The sequence below is a fragment of the Curcuma longa genome, chromosome 17, assembly GCF_044706935.1.
Source record: "Curcuma longa cultivar G26 ecotype Majalengka, Jawa Barat chromosome 17, ITB_CL_G26_1.1, whole genome shotgun sequence".
NCBI classification, from domain to species: domain Eukaryota; kingdom Viridiplantae; phylum Streptophyta; class Magnoliopsida; order Zingiberales; family Zingiberaceae; genus Curcuma; species Curcuma longa.
Window position 1 is genome coordinate 238,247 of NC_133877.1, and position 21,737 is coordinate 259,983.

The 21,737-nt window shown below is 37.9% G+C and overlaps 1 protein-coding gene across 1 annotated transcript; it reads right to left on the reverse strand.

Annotated features, from left to right (window-relative positions):
• Positions 1-10,300: 10,300 nt before the first annotated feature.
• On the reverse strand, positions 10,301-21,104 carry LOC141811633 (mitochondrial import receptor subunit TOM40-1-like). The gene is made up of 11 exons (XM_074699654.1): positions 20,870-21,104; positions 18,834-18,915; positions 18,670-18,769; positions 18,491-18,583; positions 17,854-17,907; positions 15,553-15,618; positions 12,846-12,947; positions 12,316-12,384; positions 12,153-12,236; positions 10,847-10,942; positions 10,301-10,701 (listed from the first exon to the last, which is right to left on the reverse strand). The coding sequence occupies exons 1-11, from the start codon at positions 21,072-21,074 to the stop codon at positions 10,645-10,647; spliced, it is 1,008 nt and encodes a 335-aa protein (XP_074555755.1). The 5' UTR covers positions 21,075-21,104; the 3' UTR covers positions 10,301-10,644.
• Positions 21,105-21,737: the final 633 nt, after the last annotated feature.

Genomic DNA, 21,737 nt, shown 5'->3' on the forward strand with positions numbered 1-21,737 from the left:
TGCATTAATAAAACCAAAAATGTGCATAATCATGTGTTATAAATGAATAAAATGAGCTTGATTGTGAAGGGATAAGTTAAATTAAAGGAGATGGACCTTTCTTTTTCTTTGCTTGATTAATTAGTTTAATTCGATTTCAATGGCTACTAATGTGTGTGTGATGTCTGATGCGGTAATCTCCCTCAAGAGTCATGTCTCGAAGGTCAAGGGTCATGTTGATCTGTCAACCTAAGAGAAAATGACTCCATCAAAGTGAAACCTAAAATTTGTCAGACAACATCTTGATCTCAGGTTCTATCTCAGTCTCGGACCTTGTCTCGGATTCGGACTCCATCTCAATCTTAAGCTCCATCTCAGTCTCATGCTCCATCTCGGTCTCAGGTTCCATCTCGATCTCTGATCTTGTCTTGATCTCGAACTCCATCTCAGCCTAAGACTCTATCTCGATCTCAGGCTCTATCTCAGTCTTAAGTTCCATCTCGGTCTTAGACCCAAGATCCATCTCAACCTCAGGCGCCATCTCAGTCCCAGGCTCCATATCAACCTCAGGCTCCATCTCAACCTTAGGCCCCATCCCCATCCCGGGCTGCATCTTAGCCTTAGGATCTAACTCATCCTCAAGCTTTATCTTGGTCTCGGGCTCCATCTTAGCCTCAGGTTCCATCTCGACCTTGGGTTCCATCTCAGACCCAGGATCCATCCTAGCTCAGGCTTAGGCCCTGATTTCATGCATCTCTAGGTCTATCCCATATCCTGAGTATGGATCCTTGCTCTCTATGGGTTCGCAGACAGTGGTTCGAATATTACTGAGCACGTGGCAACCTAAGAATATAGGGGTGGTTACAAGGTTCTCAGATTTGGTCTTTTGGATACCTTTCTATTGACACATGGCACCAAAAAAAATGAAAGTATTCAATGGCTATCAGATCTAGTCTCCTTGTACACTCTCATAATGACACCACCCTGGAGGATGTGGAGATGCTCTTCTGGCGGTTATATAAACTCTAGAAAAGGTATGCGAAAAGGAGAGAAATATTCTAACTTTCTTTCAATCTTCTTGGAAGAACTATTCTAACTTGAGAGTCGGAGTGGCTCGTCGGGAACCCCTCGACACCAATTAATCCTTTGTTGGAGTTTGTTTCAAGTTACTTTTGCTCTCCTTCTTGGCTACTTTCGAGGAGCACGTACGTCAGATCGTTCGTTGACTGATGGCTTGACTATTCGCGATAATTAACTAGAACAAATTGACGTTATTTGTGGGAAACTCTGAGTTAAGATGTCGTGATGATTAAAACCAAAAGAACTATCGACAATCATGACTCTGTTGGGGAAGGAATCATGACGAGGTGATAACCATGACACCCAAAGACCTCGACTAGTTGATCCACAAGGCAGTGCAGGAAGCACTACGACAACAACCTTTACAACCCCATGTCGTAGGGTCCTCAATTGACTGACGCTCCTCCTGTAATTCAAGCCTTACTGCCTGTCATCGGAGCTCCGCTGGTGATGGTTTCGATTCACAGAGATGTGATCCCTCCAAGAGAGGACTCACACGAATCTCGGACCGGAGAAGCACCCCTGCGCGACCATAGAGGGAAAACTCTTATCCTTCTTGAAAAAGATATTGAGGGGAGACTCCTTTTACATAGGAAGTTTTTGAATAGGAACTACCTCATTACTTTCGACAACTACAACTGGGTGAATACACAAGATCGTATGATCTCGAAGATCACCCGTGCTGCTTCAAAAATGCTTTCTTATTGCACCGATACATGGATGGGTCAAATGTCAGATCTTCTTGAATACTCTGTCAGGCTCTGCTCAGAGATAGTTCAAATGACTTCCCACCTCTTTTGTTCGTCCCTTCAAAAATTTTAAAGCCGCTTTTCTACACCAATTTGCAAACAACAAAAAGTATCAGAAAACGCCTCTAAACCTATTTACTATGAAGTAGAAGCCTCTGTAGACGCTGTAGGAGTACCTTCAACAATTTGACCAAGCCATTTGGGATGTCCCATCGACTCCTTCGAATATCTTAATTGGCGCTTTCACCCAAAGACTAATTAATGGAAGGAGATTTTTTTCAGATCCCTAGTGAAGAAGTCTCTCGGAAGTTACCAACAATTGCTGGAGTGAGCTGCGAATTACATACATCTGGAAGAAATTCAGCTAGAGCGCAAAGTCAAGGTCGCAATGACTCCTTGGCAGGACAAGAAGCCCAAGCCATTTATGTCAAAAGTGAGATCCCTCATAAACTGCTCAGTTATAAAGATGAGCGAATAGTACATGCAATTGAGTCTGCCCCTCCTTTGTCATGGGTCTGAGTCAATCGGAGAGGGGGGTCAGTTTGTTTTTGCATTTATCATTATTATTTTGCTCACGACATTCAAGAGTGTCGATAGCTAGTTCAAGAAGTTAGCCGCATGATAAAGGAGCGACATTAAGGCAGAGGAACTTCATCCAATACTACCAAGCACACGCCTATTAAAGACGCCTAGCACAATAATTCCAGAAATTGACAAGATCGGCTTGTGGCTGGTTTGACCCTCCAAAGGGAATTAGAACCACCTCAACATCCTTCGCCACGTCGTCCGGAACATCGCCAAAATAATCCATGAAGTGATTGGAGGGATCACCATCGAGACAAACATCGAGCTGACCGATGAGACACCGACCAAGATGGATAGGGCAATGCTAGCTACTCATCGAGGTGACGTCAGCATGATCTCAGGGGGTGCCACTAACGACGATTAGAGACTTACGGTGTGGGCATTGGTGGAACCCAAGATAGAGTTCCTGTCATTCACTTCAACCCTTAAGATTTGGAGGGGGTCATCACCCCGCATAATGATGCTATGGTAATTCGAATAACTATAGCCAATTATAACGTGGCTAGGGTATTCATTGACACAGAGAGCTCAATCAATATATTGTAGAAAGACATCCTTGATCAGATGCAAATCGACCAACAAGAGTTATGACCTATGCCTAAGTTCCAAGTGACAAACCAAGTCGGGTCTGTCAGTGGAAATTAAGGTATTGCACGCAGGTGTTATGTGAATATAGTTCAAACTGATCTCAAGAAGGCATGGACAACTCAGAGAAAGGAGGTGCAATATCTTTATCAGAAGTGTCCCCCTCGGCTCCAACATACAGAAAGGAGGAAGTCTAGGTTGTGCCGAGTCAGTCTGATTGTGTCAAGCAAATAGCATCCAACTTGACTTTGTAACTAAGGAGAAATTGGTTGTCTATCTCATTCGGAACAACGATATCTTTGCTTGATCTTCTTGCGAAGTCACTAGAATAGCTCCGAACATAATAGAATATTGCCTCAATATTCACCTAGGGTCCCGCCCGGTGCAATAGAAAAAGAGGAGCTTTACTCTAGTGCAAGATAAAATGATTCACGAGGAGGTCGCTAAGATGATGGAAGTGGGGCACATTCGAGAAATATAGTTCCCTCTTGGTTGGCAAATGTTATTCTAGTCCCTAAGCCTGAGAATAAATGACGAGTTTGCATCGACTTCCGGGACCTCAATAAAGTCTGTTTTAAGGACTATTATCCGTTCCTTCGAATAGATTAATTGTTAGACTCAACTGTCGGTTGTGAACTTATTTATACGTTAAATGTCTATCAGGTTATCATTAGATACCCTTGGTTGTTGAGAATCAAGAAAAAGTTAGCTTCGCCATCTCTGATGGGACTTTTTATTATAAAGTTATGTCCTTTGGACTAAAGAATGCAGACGTCACCTATTAACTAACTCATGAATCAAGCTTTCAAACATCAAATTGAGCGCAACATCAAAGTTTATGTGGATGATATCTTGATTAAAGCAACACTACAAAAAAATACAGATTCACTCGATCAAGCTTAAATTTTCGTCATTGAAGAAAATATTCTCTACACTCCCTCACAACTCAAACAATGCTAACACAAGAGGATTTTACTTGGTATCCGCCTCCTTGAGGCGACTAATCCAAGGATCTTCACTCGGCTCACTCTTCCACTATATCCTCTCCTTCTCGGACAAACCCCAAAGGCGGAAAAACCTTCTTACAGTAAGTTATAACAATGTGTACAAACAATCAAGCACAATGAAGAAGAAGAGAAGAGAGATTACACAATAAGGATGCTTCTTCTTCTTCAAAAAATTGCTCCAAGCTTTGAGGGAGAACACAAGCTGGTCTCTTGATCAATAGAGCACAAGAACTTGGAGCTTCAATGATAGTAAGTGTGTCTTCCACGAAGTGCACTCACCATTTAAACCAGTTCAGATTTTAAGTCATCAGTCAACTGGATTTACCATCCCAGTTGATTGATTTGGTCAAACCCAGAAAACGGCCACTAAACTGCTGAAGTCACGCCTGATTTTTTATCGAAATTTAAATTTCAGTCGACTAACTTTTTCCATCAGTCGACTGACTTTAGTTCAGTTGACTGATGTGGATGATCAGTCGAGTCGTTTAAGCCTCTGTTTGTTGTTAGTCGACTGAAGTATAAATTCAGTCGATTCGATTCTCTTCTGCTTTCTTCCGAAGCAACCTCAGTCGACTGATCTCCAACCTCAATCGACTAACAAAGGAAACTGACTCGACTGGCACGTATTTCAGTCGACTAACACAGAGTATTAGGTGTGCCAGTCAACTGACCTTACCAAATCAGTCGACTGACATCAGGATATAGTGACTGAAATAAAATCTTACTGAGTTCTTTCCTTGCTTGATCAAGTGTCTAGTCGTCGACCTTCTTGATCTTCATTCGCCTTACATCATAAGGACTTTCTGTGCCAAGAGTCCGCTCCTCAACCCTCTTGGACTTCCCTTGCCAAGAGTTCGCTCCTTGACCCTCTTGGACTTTTTTTTTGTCTTACGTTCGATCTTCTCACCCGCAAGGACTTTTCACGCTTTGCCTTACCCCGTAAGGACTTTCTCAAACCAAGAGCTCGCTCCTCGACCCTCTTAGGCTTTCCTTCACTTGCCTTACCCTGTAAGGACTTTCCTGTACACTTGACACACAAGTTAGATTTCTCATCTTGTGCTCTAAAGTTATTGATGTCAAACATCAAAATATAATTTATGGGCATGATTGCAACAACAGTCGATAGCTAGTTCAAGAAGTTAGCCGCATGATAAAGGAGCGACATCAAGGCAGAGGAGCTTCATCGAATACTACCAAGCACACGCCTATTAAAGATGCCCAACACAATAATTCCAGAAATTGACAAGATCAGCTTGTGGCTGGTTTGACCCTCCAAAGGGAATTAGAACCACCTCAGCATCCTTCGCCATGTCGTCCGAAACATCGCCAAAATAATCCATGAAGTGATTGGAGGGATCACCATCGAGACAAACATCGAGCTGATCGATGAGACACCGACCAAGATGGATAGGGCAATGCTAGCTACTTATCGAGGTGATGTCAGCATGATCTCAGGGGGTGCCACTGACGACGATTAGAGACTTACGGTGTGGGCATTGGTGGAATCAGGGACGGATCTAGGAAAAGGAGGTGGGCTGGGCTTTGGGTGTGGAAGGGTGGGCTAAGTAAAAAAAATTTAAAAAAAAAACCAATGTGTAATAATCTAATAGTGAAAATTTTTTACAAAAACTTTTTTACATTAGATAAAAAAATCTTTGGGGTGGGCTAGAGCCTAGGATAGCCCTTGAGAAGATCCGTCCTTGGGTGGAATCCAAGATAGAGTTCCTGTCATTCACTTCGACCCTTAAGATTTGGAGGGGGTTGTCACCTCGCATAATGATGCTCTGGTAATCTGAATCACTATAGGCAATTATAAAGTGGCTAGGGTATTTATTGACACAGAGAGCTCAATCAATATATTGTAGAAAGACGCCCTTGATCAGATATAAATCGACCAACAAGAGTTATGACCTATGCCCAAGTTCCAAGTGACAAACCAAGTCGGATCTGTAAGTGGAAATTAAGGTATTGCACGTAGGTGTTATGTGAATATAGTTCAAACTGATCTCAAGAAGGCATGGACAACTCAGAGAAAGGAGGTGCAATCTTTATTAGAATTGTCTCCCTCGGCTCCAACATACAGAAAGGAGGAAGTCCAGGTTGTGTCGAGTCAGTCTGATTGTGTCAAGCAAATAACATTTAACTTGACCTTGTAACTCAAGGAGAAATTGGTTGTCTATCTCATTCGGAACAACGATATCTTTGCCTGATCTTCTTGCGAAGTCACTAGAATAGCTCCGAGCATAATAGAATATTGCCTCAATATTCACCTAGGGTCCCGCCCAGTGCAATACAAAAAGAGGAGATTTGCTCTAGTGCAAGATAAAATTTAAATCATGTTTGGATCTAATATTTTATTTAATTGTTTATAAATTACTCACGAAGCAAACCCTATCTATTTTTATTATGTTGTACTAAACTTTATAATACACTAGATTCAAATAATTCAAACTTAAATTTGAGTCATATAGAGTTATAATTCAATTTTGATCTAATCAAAGTTCAAACAGCTTGATTCAAACACAAACTAAAACTCGAACTAAAATTATTTGTATTTTAAAATTTGAATCCAATTCGAATATCATATATATTTTTTAAACTTAAACTCCAATTTTAATATTTTTATATTATTTAACTCAATTTTGTTCGTTTAGCGCCGATTAGCGCCGGAGTTAGCGAATTGAAAGTTTCACAATGCAAACAAAGATGTTAAAATCAAGATCTTCACTTTAAGCCCACGGGATCTGGAATGCATTAATAAAACAAAAAATGTGCATAATCATGTGTTATAAATGAATAAAATGAGCTTGATTGTGAAGGGAAGTACTTAATTAATTAAAGGAGCTGGCCGGGCCTTTGTTTTTCTTTGCTTGATTAGTTTAATTCGGTTTGAATGGCTACAAAAGTATTTGAATGAGCTTAATTCTATGATGGTTTGATTCACAAGAATGAGTGTTCTTTTGGATTCGATCGATCGAATGGTTAGTCATTCCTATGTTTAGCTGTAAAAATAATTTTAGAATATATACTTATTTTCATGAATTGATCATAACTATTTTAAATTCATAAGAAATAGAGATTCCTTATTCATTTCATTTTTCAAATAATAAATTTAGAGCTTAAATATTATTTTGAAATGCATAATTAATTTTATATGGAATATATAACATGATTGACACGACAAACATCATTATCACAATGTCTTCATATCATGTATAATTAATCCTATCAAGTTTGTTTATACACTTTAGGACAACTAAGCCCTATGTGATTAGAGTTTAAATGAATATATTATATATATATTATATGCCACAAGAAATTAATGTAGGCCACATAGGGATTCATTAAGAGTAATAACAACAACAAGAGGTAATAATGTTATCTAATGAATGGAGGTTAAATTAAATATTTAGCTAGTAATAAGAATCAAAACATGTGAGTTTGATTTAACCATATGAGGTATGGTGCATTTCTACCTCAAATTGATAATTATGTAGTCATTTTTGGTAAAAATTATTAGATTTATATATTAACTAGTAATTTTGGTCCAAAACTATATATCACAAAATTGTATAGTAATTTTAATCAAAACTGATATATAATTATCTTTGAGTCACTACTCAATCACCTTAAATACCCTGACAATAGACTATCTATTTATTTATATTTAAAATTTAAAAAGAAAAATGGTTATAAAATAGTTTTTGGCCAAAGTTGTTATATGATTTTTTTAATTATTTGGTTATAATTTAAAATTTGATATAAAAATTAATGCTTATATAATAATATAAGAGGAGCTAGCTAGGAAGATGACAAACCGTCTGGTCTGGAATCTGATCCTTCACTTCACGTGCAAATTCTCTTAAATAGTTTACACATACTGAAACCTGCCTAACTCCTTGTTCTTAATCCGATCGATAGATCGGTGCAGAAATTAAGGAATTGTCCAGAAATCTTAATTATATATATATATATATATATACACTCACTCGATCGTCCCTTTAATCAAGTGACCTAAAAAACTAACAAGCTAGGTCATGCATGAGACAGCAGCAGCAGCAGCTGCTGCTGCTGCTGATGATGATGCTTCATTAAGTACAACACAAGCTTAATTTGTCACCTTGCTCCCGTCAATCATGAGAATGCACTACTCCTCACTCACAAAACAAATCCATTTCACTGTTTGATATTTCTCGAGCTACTGCCACTGTATCCATTCATTAAACTAAAGCAAAGATTCCCAGTTACTGGACCCTCCATGTGCTGTTCCTTTTAATCTCGAACTTGATGTTTAATTTGATCCTTCAAGGTTTTGCTTTCCTTTCATCGATAAAGTTCGATCTCATTAATTTCTCTGGATCGCTGACTAAACAGATTGAAGGAGCAAGGGAAGGTGCATGAATAATACACAATTAAGTCTCCACAGTCAACTAGTTGTCCAAAGGTGCACCGTCCTCTAAAGCCAACAAGCTAGGTCGTTTTTTGCATGCGCCCTAAAAGGCCAAGCCAAAGCATCTCTGGTCGGTGTCTCTCGACGCCTATGTGCACATCCTCGTCAGATTCGTCCACGTAAATGGATTGTTAATGCCGCGCAGTGCGAGTCTGCAGGCAGGCACAGTGTACTGTCAGCGCTGTGCTGCCGCGCGGCTTGGACTTGTAGGCTGTTCCTTGCACTGTTCCAAAAAGGGTTTTGAGGAAATCTGCGTAATTTACGAGGGTTTAGGATTTAGAATTTGGGGTGATGCGAGAGCTGACGGATTGATGGGAACGAGAGTTTGCTGCAAAGAAAATTGAGGCGGTTCCTTGTACGTTTCCAAATAGGGTTTTGAGGAAATCTGTGTAATTTAAGAGGGTTTGAGATTTGAGGGTTGGATTTGGGTTTAGGGTTTAGGATTTGAGGTTTGGGGTTTGAGATTTAGGGGTTAAGGTTTGGGGTCTAGGGTTTGAAGTTTAGGGTAATGTGAGAGCTGACTGATCGGATGGGAACAAGAGTTTGCTGCAAAGAAAATTGAGGCGGTTCCTTGTAAGTTTCCAAAAAGGGTTTTGAGGAAATCTGTGTAATTTGAGGGTTTGAAGTTTAAAAGTTGGGGTTTAGGGTTTGAGGTTTGGGGTTTAGGGGTTGCGGTTTGGGATTTAGGGTTAAAACTGTGTAATTTATGAGGGTTTGGGATTTGGAGATTTAGGGTTTAAGATTTGAGGTAATGGGAGAGCTGACCGATTGGATGGGAACGAGAGTTCTGAGTGGGTAGGGCTGGTGCTGCAAAGAAAACTGAGTTCGGCAGAGGCAGACAAATAATTTTCTTGTCTAGCTTTTTAAATATATTTTTTTATCTTTTCTCGTTTGATAATTTATGGCATTTTGTAGATGCAAATAGCTTTGGCACAAGGTTTATATGTATGTATACGTAGAGATTATGGTATAAAAGGATTGAATGTTAAGAAAGGTGTTTGGTCAATTATCAATAGTAAATGCCTTGAGATTATTGTAATTAAGACATCTATGATATAATGTAAAAATAACTAAATGTAATTGATTAGTTTTCAAGGCATTAATATAAAAAGGCACTTTAACAATAATTATAGGTATAGAATTTATATACGAATTATTTATATACATGGTTTTAGAGAAATCACAGTGAAAAAAAATCAAATTGTATTTAGTGTATGTCATGACAACTAATTTTGGCACAATGACTACTCGTATTTCTCATCGTAGAAAGGTTTAACTTATAAGATATAGCAAAATCTTAAAGGAATTAGTGTTTGTGTAATCCCACACTTGTATCAATAGGCATATTTTAATTGGTGCTTTATAAATGCCCCTTGGTATATAACTTTACGATTTAATTTAAGTGTGGTTTGCAATTTAATTTGGCATTAAATGTGCATGGACTCAGATAGTGCATACGAAATTAAGTTGCTTAAGGCCTAAGACCTACATCAAGTGGAGCATGGAAGTAGATGCATATGGAATTAAGTTGTGGAAGCAAAAGTCATAGAGATACATGCTCAAGAGCTTAGCTTAGATCCAGTTGGTGCAATGTAACTCAAAGAAGAGCTAAATGAGCTTGAGAGCTAGAGACTTCAATCAAGGTGTTGCTTAATTAGAGCTCCAGAAGGAGTTCAATGAGCTCAAGGAGTTAAAGACCTTAAGGTATATATATTCTCAAGTACTACAAGTGCCCAAAAGATCCAAGAGCTAAGAAATAGGTTAGAAGGTTGAAAGAGAAGCAGCCATGACAATGAGAAACATGTTTTCATGAAATCAAAGGATAAATCTTTAATGGTTTTGTGAAGTGATTTTTTTTTTTTTTTTTGCATCAGCACTACTGAAGCACAACCAGATACACTTTGGTCGAGATCAGAACACCAATGGCTGGTTCCACCAATGATGAACAAAAACATCGTGGCCCTCTAATGCCCAATTATCTAATGGCAACTAAATCCCTCAGCAATCTGCTGTTAATCTACTCATGAAAAAGGAGAAGATAAAAATGGAAAATAGAAGAGGACCTCTTCTTCCTTATCAGGCTTAGCTGTTCCATGCCATGGATTAGTTCCTGACATATATCAAGCCTGCATGGGAAAACCCTGGGGTTTTTCCTGACCCACAGGCAGCCAGGCGGAAGAAGCACCAGGATACATGTTCTATGAGCAGCTCACTCTCCGACGGTCAAACCAAATCCAAATTTGTAATCTTTCTTCGCGTGATCAATCTGCAACAATCAATCGGGTCGGTACAAGGTGAGATACATATCGACAATGCTTCATGCCGAAGTGTTGTTTGGAACGATGGAGAAATGGAAACACATTTTGTCGTGTGTAGTAAGAGAGTGCAAGAGTAAAGAACAAGCAATGCACCTCGGCAGAAAGAAGCAAAGTAACCCCCAGGTTAAGCCGCTCCTCTAGAAGTGCACCCACGACGCCGTTGGTATCAATTTTCCCCCGTAAACGGCACTGCAGAAAATGAATGGAAGAGCTCAGATATTAATGTTACAAGTTCACAAGATTAATTGAGGTCGATCTTATTATGGCATCTGCATGCCATTCATCATATGACGGGGGAATAAAATGACAGGGAAGTTTTGCTAGAACCAAAATTTAGAATGAGAAGAGTAACAATAAAAAAAGAATATAACATAACTCTATGATTTGAAATCTCGTACTATACTAGGCGGCATGGTTAAAAAGTATCACTCCAATAAATTATCTAAATTCAATACCACATAGCACCCTTTAGCATGTTACAACACAAGTCAAAATAATATGTTATTTTTTTAACTTAAGTTCATGCAAGAGAATGTCAAAATTATATTATTCCAGACAAAACATAGAGTTTGAACCATCACCAGTACCATATATTGAAATATCAACACAATATCAAATTAGTATTATTCCAATCAATGAACGAAACTAAGCACCAAGCACAGTTTCAGATTTTCAACTATGAACACGACATTTTTCTATTGTCATATAGCTCAGAATCTGACATGAAAACCTTTGTGTTTTTCGCTGTTATTGGAAGAGCATTGCATCTGTTGTCAACAACCCAATGTTTAAATGCTCATGGCAACAGACATTAAGGACAGTATTCAGCTCCAAAAATTAAAGAACTTTGCCTTCTGGGGTGGAGCACAATTATTATTCTAAAATAGGGGCAGACCAATCCGATAGGTCCCACCAATTAGTGGGATGGGGAGGGAGGGGAATATCTTCTAGGTTTCAAGACTCATACCAAAATCAACCATTTTTGTGCAGCAACCATTTGGGTTCAGCTACCAGAATCTTACTCTGACTATATGCCAGTCAAAATATTGCAATTTTAGTGACTCTTAGCGCACTCTATAAGAGGTTATATCAGATATTAGGATTTCTTAAATCATCTTGATTATGTTAGATAAAGTTTTACTTGGTCACCTTTAACTAGACTTCTATGTTTCTGATTTATAATTCACATTTCAAATTTACTCTGCTAGTGAAGATCACGAACAAATAAACATCCACGATACAGCTCATACTTTGATACCTAGGGACAGAATAGTCAACACAAAATGAATACCACACGATCACCACAACATGACAGGAAGCAATTCAGCAAGCCATGTTCTTCTGAACAACAACCAGTTCTACCCAAAACAAAGTTTGAATTTATTAAGCAATTTATTACCTGACGAAGGATGTAATCATAACTGAAAGTTGAAGTAGCATCCCTTGACATCTGATTGTACATGAAATCAGATGCAAGACTAACCTGCAAGGTATAGAGATATTGGTAATCTGGTGATACAATAATCTCATGGAAAATTATTCTGAATGTTAGAAGTACTAACCTTCTCAGAAATTTTTTGAACATAACTTAGTCCAACAATTCCAGTGGTGGCAACTTGTGCCGTCGCAACCTGCCCACGACATCTTGTTACTGTAAGCTAAGAATGAAGTCTCAGGCATAGTAATCCAAGTGTCTAGGCATGATTCATATCCCACTAAAATTCATCAGAATGGCATTATCCAAAGAAATATCTTAAATATTGTAAGCTAAGAACGAAATCATAAGATAGAGGCATCCACTCATGTTCCAGATCCCATTAAAATCCAATGAAATGGCTGTGCCAAACAAGAAACGGTATGGCGAAATCTCAGAGCATGATAATGCCCTTACTAGAAAACTTAAGTATGTTTTCACAACTGTCTACCTAGTCATTTAAAAAAAATGAGTTGGACAACAGGTAACATAACCATAGAAACTGTAAGTTACCAAGATGAACATGATAGTTTTATAACAAATCAGGCAAGAAATAGGTGATTTAACTAAAACATGATCAATAACAGCAGAGAACTCCAGTAGGGAGGGAGAATATACCATCTTATCTGTGTTATATCGAGCAGCAAAACCAACACCAGACTTCCTTTGGTGACCAATCCAAAAGATTTCACCCCCAAGGGACAGATGAGGTGAGACACTCTGCAATGAACAGAAAAAAATTAGAAAGTCATAGACAATAATGCGTAGTAAAACAATGAATCAAAAAACTCATCTCATTACATTTTTGGGCCACAGGATCTTGAGATCCCATGTCAAACAACTATTGGAAGTTCTATTTAACGAATTAAATTGGACTGCATAAAATTTAAAATTCTACCTGGAGAAACAACAGCCGCAGTTCTATCAAATTACAAGAATGTTGATGGTGTCCATTAAGACTAGCAGGAGGATTTCAAATTAGCAATAAACGGTGCTTGAATTAAAATTGATGGAAATAGAACTATTGTCTTTTACATCGATGTCTCCATTAGGAATATAATCTCATATTATTACACTCTTCTCCAGAAAAACTCTCCTCTTAGCTATATTTGCAACCTCAAGCCTCTTTGAATCCTTGCCACTTTCTGTTATGCATTTGCATCTCAGATATTAAAGTTGTTCACTGTCTGTCTTTTGTGTCTCAAATATTACTTAAATGTTGAACACCTAGGCCCTCGCGAAGGTGTCCATTTAGATATTATGCAGCAGGCAACCGCCTAGCCTCACCTTTTTAAACTTTACTCACCATATAACAGAAAAAGACTTCTGACCCATATGGTAACCCTTCTCCTATGACTAGAGGCTTTAAGCAAGCCCCAGAATTAACTGAAAAAGTTCTAATGATTTGCACTCGTCAAGAAACATTTAGTACATCACTAACCATGACCTAAACTCACAATTGTCAAATACTTCATAGTATCTTAACAGACCAAAAGAGCAAACTAAATTAAATAAATAGATGACAAAACCAAATTAGGATCCCTTTTGCTACATCATAAATGTTTAGAATAGATCTCTAAGGGCATATTGGTCAGTATCCATTCTTAGTTACTTAAGTTTCATGCTCACTGGACTATTTCCGTCAAATATAGAATTACATCGACTAGGACAAATATTACCAAATAATAATTACTATAGAGTATGGATTGATGTAACACTAAGGTTATAAATAGGAGATTATGTTCTTGCATTCCTAAGTTTGAGCAATATCATAGATAATCCTAAAGGCCTTCATGTCTACTCCACAATCTCAAACTATGAGAAGAAAAATGTGATTCTAATGTTTATGTATTTAATTTGCAAACTCATTTACACATCAATATGACTATTAACATGAAAAATTTGCTGCATTACTTAATAACATTAGAGCCTCCATCTTTATCTATTAACTTATCCACAATTTGTGCTCATTGAGTCACAATTTTAGCACTCTCATCTTCAGCACTAGCATTTCAAGATTTGCAGGTAAAAATAAGATGGGAAAGTTTCCTCCTTGTAGTAACTTGCATCATTTCACTTTTCATTCAAAAGGACGATAATGAAGAGGATGAAGATGAAGCTGATGCTCGATTTTTCCAAAATGAAAAAGAAGATGGCATCCCTTGATAATATAAAGGGTCAAGCAACCCATCAAGAGTAAAGTTATAAAGATAGAAGAATGGTGCATCAAAAATTAAATAAATGGTATGTTTTTAAAAAATAAAACCAATTCAGTAAAATAGATTGATTCCTTTTAAAGAAATATAGTTATATAATTTCTATTATGGAGATTATTTCTTCTTTCTTGTGAGATCATAGATTGAGGAATGTGATCACATCAAATGCCAGTTGAAGTACAAGGATTTATCCAGCTACAGTGCTGAGTTCCTGAGATTGTTGGCCGAGGAACTGGTTTTTCTCATGTTACATCACTATCATAGATTGGTTGGCAAATTGAATACTACTTTAAATAAACTAGATATCTCCATGATTCTGATTGTTAATGTGACGGTAATTGGAAGCATCTCCAAAAGGGATTTTGGTATCCCAAGATTGCCCCAAGTAATGGCGTATTATATTGAAATTGAGGCCACTTTCAGTGTACTCTGAGCAAGTTCCCAACAGAAAGCCTTTTGACAAGGAAGGAATTTGATATCATGGAAAAGTAATAATTTTAAAAAAATAATAATAATATGCAGTGGATCAGATCAAGCACAGAGGTTCCAAAATAATAATTACAAGAATTAAACTATCATGGAAACTACCTTCATTTAGTCTTCCATTAGAATATAAAAAAATGGTAATTTGCGAAAGAGTTAGTGCAATGTAAGAAGATCAGTACATTCAATAATTAGTAGACTGTAGGAAGATTTGCTATCAGTCTTCAAGAGATCCTAAAACTAAAGTTGCTATGAGATTTTAGGATCTCTCAAAGCAAGTTGGGAAGTATAGACACAGGTAGAAGGGAACTGCCCAGATTTTTGATTGATTTTATCTGCTATTTAACAATTCTAATCAGAGAACGAATCCCTAGGGAGATTAAACAAATTTTCTCAAAATATTTGAAGATTCACTATTTACTTTTCTCTTTTACTAGGCATGAATAATTATATCAACAAGAAAATTATTCGTTTGGTCTTTGACCACGAGGTGTCCCCACAGCAGGGGCAGAAGTGATAAGCTTAAACCCTCCTAATAGTGCTGTTATAAGAAGATTATTTAAACAAACAAAGAAATACAAATTTGTAACAAAAATATAGCATGTCAAAACCTTACCTAATCTCACCTGAATATAATTGGCACCATAGAAGGCATTGTTTCCTATTTGGAACTGAGACCTGTAATCCTTTCCCTGTGAAACAACCCCGTAACTCTAAGAAGAATATATTTAAAAACAAATTGGACAAAATGCTATCAACAATTTTGTCAACTGCTATGTGAAAAATGCAACATAACATCAAAATTATGGAGTTAAAAACGTGCCTAAAGGAGTGCAGAAAGGAAAGTTTCTTGAGCATCACTCAGGTACATCACAAGAGCAATGTATTTTCATAAAACATATGCCCTAAGTGAAATACATTGTAGTAAATGGCATACTCCAAGTTGTAACAATTCTCAAACTTACATAAATGAGACTGTTCAAAAACGATTTTCAGTTTTCTGTTAGATGGGAAGAGATGAACCATTTCAGACACTAGTGCAGAACAAGAGTCTTCTATCTCCAACCCTTTCTTAAACTGTTGTTTGTGTATTACTCCTGAATGTTTTCCACATCAACCATGATGATTTGTGGATTTGTGTAACAAGATATTTTTCACTCTTTGGAAATAAGACAACCACCAATCTCACCCCCTCTCCACTTTTTCATCACCAAAATTCATCTTGAATGCCCAAAGTTAGCATCCTTATTTAATTTAGGCCTTAAGTTCACTTCACCAATCCCATTATGTCACCATCTCCAATTCTAATCAGATGCAAAATATTTATCTACATCTGACCAAATTTCTATCTACTTTAGGTATTAAACTTAAAAGCGTAAGCCACTTAGGCACATGGAAACGAATATGACAACTAGAATTTACCATTTGTACAAAAACCAACTATCCAATACCTATTGCTAACAATTTGTTCTTTACTCCAGAAGAGATACCAAGTAGTATAGCTTATGCTGTTTCAATCGGATGTTAAAACAGACTGTAAGTCTGGCCCTTGCCAGCCCATATTAGTACAGCCTTAATAGCATCTTACTAGAAAGACAAACAAGATGTTAGGCAAAAGAATTTTTTTTATTCTAGGCAAGCTTTTAGGTAGTTGCTATTGGGCCAGAAGATTTCATGTTTAGCAACCTATCAATATTCTCCTTGTTGAGTATTCACTAATCACCTCTTGGTGGAAGTAGGATGGCAAAGAGATACTGAGATAAAGGAACAGAAATATAATTTTTCCACTGTTTGCATGGATTAAATGTATCTGAGAGAGAAGAAGTAGAGAAGGAACTAATTCAATCTAATTTTTCCAAAACCAACAAGTCTCATATCTGCCCAATTGGAAGAAATGAAGTGAAAAGAATTGAAATCCATAAATTTTTTTCCTTTTTGCCTAAGATAAAAATGGTGAAATTTAATTACCCACCAAGCAAAATAAAAAATAAAAAATAAAAAATAAAAAATAATTCCCCATTCAAGTAAACACTGTAAGAGGAAATTAAAATTGACTCTTTCTCTTCTTTTAAATTCACTTAAATGAGTTCCTACCCAAGGATTGAAATTTCGTGCCGTATCGCCCGATACGCACGAAAAATCTCGTTCCGCCGCGGCACCGGCACCGGCACAGTGCCGGCACATGAATTCCGGCCGAGCGGCGCCTCCGACGACGTCGCCGGCTCCGGGCGGAACCTCCGGCTGCGTCGCGCGGCCTCGGCGACGCTCCTGAGGCGTCGCGAGGCCTTGGCGACGCCGCCGGAGGCGCCGCCCGGGGCCCGCGACGCCGCCGGAGGCGCCGCCCGGGGCCGGCAACACCGCCGGAGGCGTCGCCCGGAGCCGACGATGCCGCCGGGGCCCCGCGACACTCACGCGCAGCCGCGTCCGCGTGCAGCGATCGCGCGACCGCGATGTTTTTCTTTTCTTTTTTTTTTAACTTAGATTTTAATTGGATTTTAATAATCAACTCCTAGCTATAGTTCAAAGTTATAATTCGGGATAATTTAAATAGGCCCTATTAAAACCTATAAAATTATCAAAAAAATTATTTTTTATTTTTAAATATTTAGATTAAATTTTTTATTTTAATTAATATATTTTATATTTTAAAAATACCGAAACTATACCGGCACGGTACGATACGGTACCGAAACTGTATCGTTCCGGTCCAGGACCGAAACTCCGGCACGGCTCGATATTTTAAACCTTGTTCCTACCTCATAATTCCTTCTCTCCATGTAAACAGACTAAAGAAAGAACTATTTGAGTCACATTCATCTGATGCAATTTTGAACAGAAATATAGCCAAGGCAACATTTTGAAGCGAATTTACAATTCGATAAAACAAATAAACTTCTAAATTCATTAAACTTTTAGAAGAAATTTACCTTATAATCAAATTGAAACATTCCTTGGGAAAAATGTGGTTCATTTGTCAGCTGTCAATATAGCATAAACAGATATTTAATGATAATCACATAACACTATAGGGCAGTAAGCATTCAGCATTCAGCATTCAGACCTNCTCTTTGCAAGGAAAGATATCTTCAAAAAATATAACATTCCTTGATTCTATGGTTGCTCCAACATAGACATCAGGAATTGCTTATTTGTGCACCAAAAATCGATATGCACTACTATTGTTGGCATATCCAATAAAAATACAATCGATTGTATTTGGTCCTATCTAGATTTGCTTTGGCATATGCACTTCCACCTTAGCCAAATACCCCACACTTTCAGACATTTATAAGAAGGGTTATGACCCTTCTGTAACTCATAACGAGTTTTATCTTTCTTTTTATGTGAGATTTTATTAAGAATATGATTTGTTGATAAAATAGCTTCCCCCCATAAATTTTGAGGTACGCCCAAACTTATCAACATAGCATTCATCATTTTTTAAAGAATTTAATTCTTACGCTCAGCAATACCATTTGATTAAGGAGAGTAAGGTGTTATCGTTTAATGAATAATATCAGATTCCGTGCAAAATTCATCAAATGGATCATCATATCCTCTTCCAGCATGTATCTTCAAAGCGAGATTATCAGTTAGATCACATCTGAGGCGTGCATTCATCCTTCCATCAGTCAATACCCTTCCAATAAGCATCAACTATATTGTGCCATCAAAGAATCAATCAGGATACATCTATGTATAAAATGCATATTTTCAATTTAAAATAGCAAAAGAATATGAACCTTTGGATCCAGAAAATTTGCACCAAATTCATAGTGTGAGGAAGGAACTTTAATAACATCAGATGACTGCGAAGGAACCTCAATGGGTCCCATGAAAACACTACCCAAATTTTGTCAAGTAAATGCATAGTCAAGGCTAACAAATTGAAGCCACCAATAGATACCTGTGGCTGAGAGCAAATCTCTGGTTTAGCATTTTCATAAAATCAAAACGCAATCCTTCAAAGAGCTCTGGCTTCAAGGACACTGAATACCCATTAAAAATTATATGAGAAACAAAAGGGAAATAATCTTCACCAAATCACAATTGAAATTTGTAGATCTATAGATTCAATTTTAGTCTCTTCCAACAAAATTTAAAGGACCTTCTTTTATCTTTTCAAGAGCATTATATGCAAATACAGCATAAAAATGATTACTTTGCATCACAACGGAGGTTGTTCATGAGAGAGGACTTAGCTTTGAAAACTATAATGACCCTGATCTAGTTGTTTATTGTTTCTTTACAGTTACATTATACCAAATCATCGCAAATCGTTGCAGTTGAAGAGAATTACCATGAAATAAAAATGCTTAGCAGGTCAAGTTGTTTCAATATATGTTATCCAATTTCAATGCTTACGTTGGTTGGAGCCACCCATTATACATCCAAGTTGATCTCGATTCTTTAGCTTTTTATGAAAGGAAAATAATGGATTCCAAAATGTTTATGAGGATGAAAAAGTCAAAAGGTGTTTTCTGTTCACAATTAGCAAGATACCTTCTTGCCTCAGAAAAATGAGAAGCAGACCAACCATCAGATCTAATGACCACCTAAGCAAACCTAATGTGTCAATCTATGCCCCAGATAAGATTTATACACATGTATATCTCACATTGTTTGTACTCAACCAATGAAGCTTTAGTAAAAATATGACAGTCATAGAATGAAACTTCTGCATTGTGAAAAAGGAGGAAGGTCGGTATCCACAATGCTGCCCGTGTAAGTAAAATGACTATTTCCATAACTTAGCTCATGGTTGTACAAATCAGAAGGGAGCAATCTTAGGAGTCAGTAAAACCATGGTAACTAGCATTGTAGCAAAGAGTCAATAGAAGCCATGGTTCTGGTTAATCTTCCAACCAAAAAGTTAGAAACTTGACTGTTGAAGTAACCAAGATTGAAGAACAAATAGGCACTCAGACCAAAAAGGCAGAGAAGCATCTCCATATGATAACAACAAACAAATAACAGAGTTAAAGATTATAAATCAGAATAGTGAAGATTGGCTTCACTCAAGGCAGAACTATCATAGAAATAGTGAAGAAACAAGTATCGAACACTTCCTACACCGACCCATGATAACAAATTTAGGAAATGTATCGAACACACACAGAGGTAATAATGCTGGTCAAGTTACAATTTAGCACCACATAGAAGAATAAACGGTAACACTCTTGAAATGTAGTGATGCACATTCCAGAAGTCCAAAAACTTTGGTAATCTACAACACCGTAATATGTATCTTTCAAATGTCCAACTACTTGCTCAGAAGAACCATGTGATATAGCAGGCTCAATCCTTTGAGCTAGCAGAAGACCTACATAACTCAAACAAAAATAATACTTATATAACATCACACACAATCACCCAAGATTTTATTAAGTGCACATCCAAGGGGAGCATCAAAAGAAATTTTACATTGCTAATGAAGAGTTAAAATACACATACAAGATCATTTGCGAGACAAACTTGTCCTTTAAAGAGAAAATTTTTAAGAAATAATAGCTGGCTTGCAATTCTCACTAGTCAGGAGTTTTGGCCTAACTCCCCCTGAGTTGCTAGAGGGGAACCACAAGATTACACATGAGTCACGTCAAAGGAACATAGATACGAATTAGTCTATGCAAACAATTGATTCTTAATTTGTATATTAAGGCAACGTGGTAGCTAAGGTTGTTTTATAAATTATTTTTGAAGTCAACCAAAGAGTATATAGCAATGGCTCACTTTCGTAGACTATTTTCTCTTTCACACACAACAACATCAAACAAAAGACACACTTTGGCAACTTTACACATGCATGAAGCCCCGTGAGTTCACTTAAATTTCATCGATTGCAACACGCGATTCCTAACAAAAGTTACACGTGTGCGAATCAAAACAACCTGGAAATCGAGAATGGCAAGCCAGCATACCAAATATCGAGAATGAACTCACTCGAAGCCTCACGCTGGAGCTCCTCGTAGGGAACAGGGCAGGGTAGATCGAGCCAGTCGACCTTCGCTGGCGGACCTTCGCCGTCGCCATTTTCCTTAGTCTTCTGATGAAGAAGCTGAGCGAGGCCAACGGGGGGCGTCGTAGGAGAAGCGACGACGGGCGCAGGAGACGGCGGGGCGGCGGCATGGCTGGCGGAGGATCCCATTTCGCGAGAGGAGGCGAGCGGCAGGCAGGGTTTTAGTCTACGGGTTTAGGGCTTAGTAGGAAGGCGAGATCACTGACACCCCACCATTAAAGTGAGCACGTTGTTAGTTGGTGCGTTAGACCAAGAAAGCGACAACATCAGCTTATTGAATGACTTGCTTGCTCGTAGAATGTCAACCAGTCGAGCCGCTCGCTGAGTCTTGATTTTTAAAAAAAAAATCATTCGAATTCTTATCAAGCCGAATTGAGTTTAATTCTAAGTTTAAAAATATTTTCAAATCGAGTTTGAATTTAACAGTATTTGATTCGTAAGTATGTGAACATGTTTATTAAGAGGCTCGTTGCTCGACATCCGCTGCTCGTAGAATGCCCACTGTCGTTGCTCGTCTCCCACACAGACACCCCCGTTGCCCCTGTTGCCACCCCATCGAATGCTTGCTCACAATCATCCGTGTCAAGCCATCTAACATCAGCTGCCACATCCAACCCTCGCCTACTGCTGCCACTCCGCCTTCTGACTCCGTCGCTACCTTCGGCCTTAACAAATATTCTACGCGAAGGAATAGTAACGGATACCTTCGGAATCGACAAAAACTAAAAAAAAAAAATTGAAGGTAATCTGATTTCAAATTTTATTCCCAAATGCTGACGAAAACTTGACATG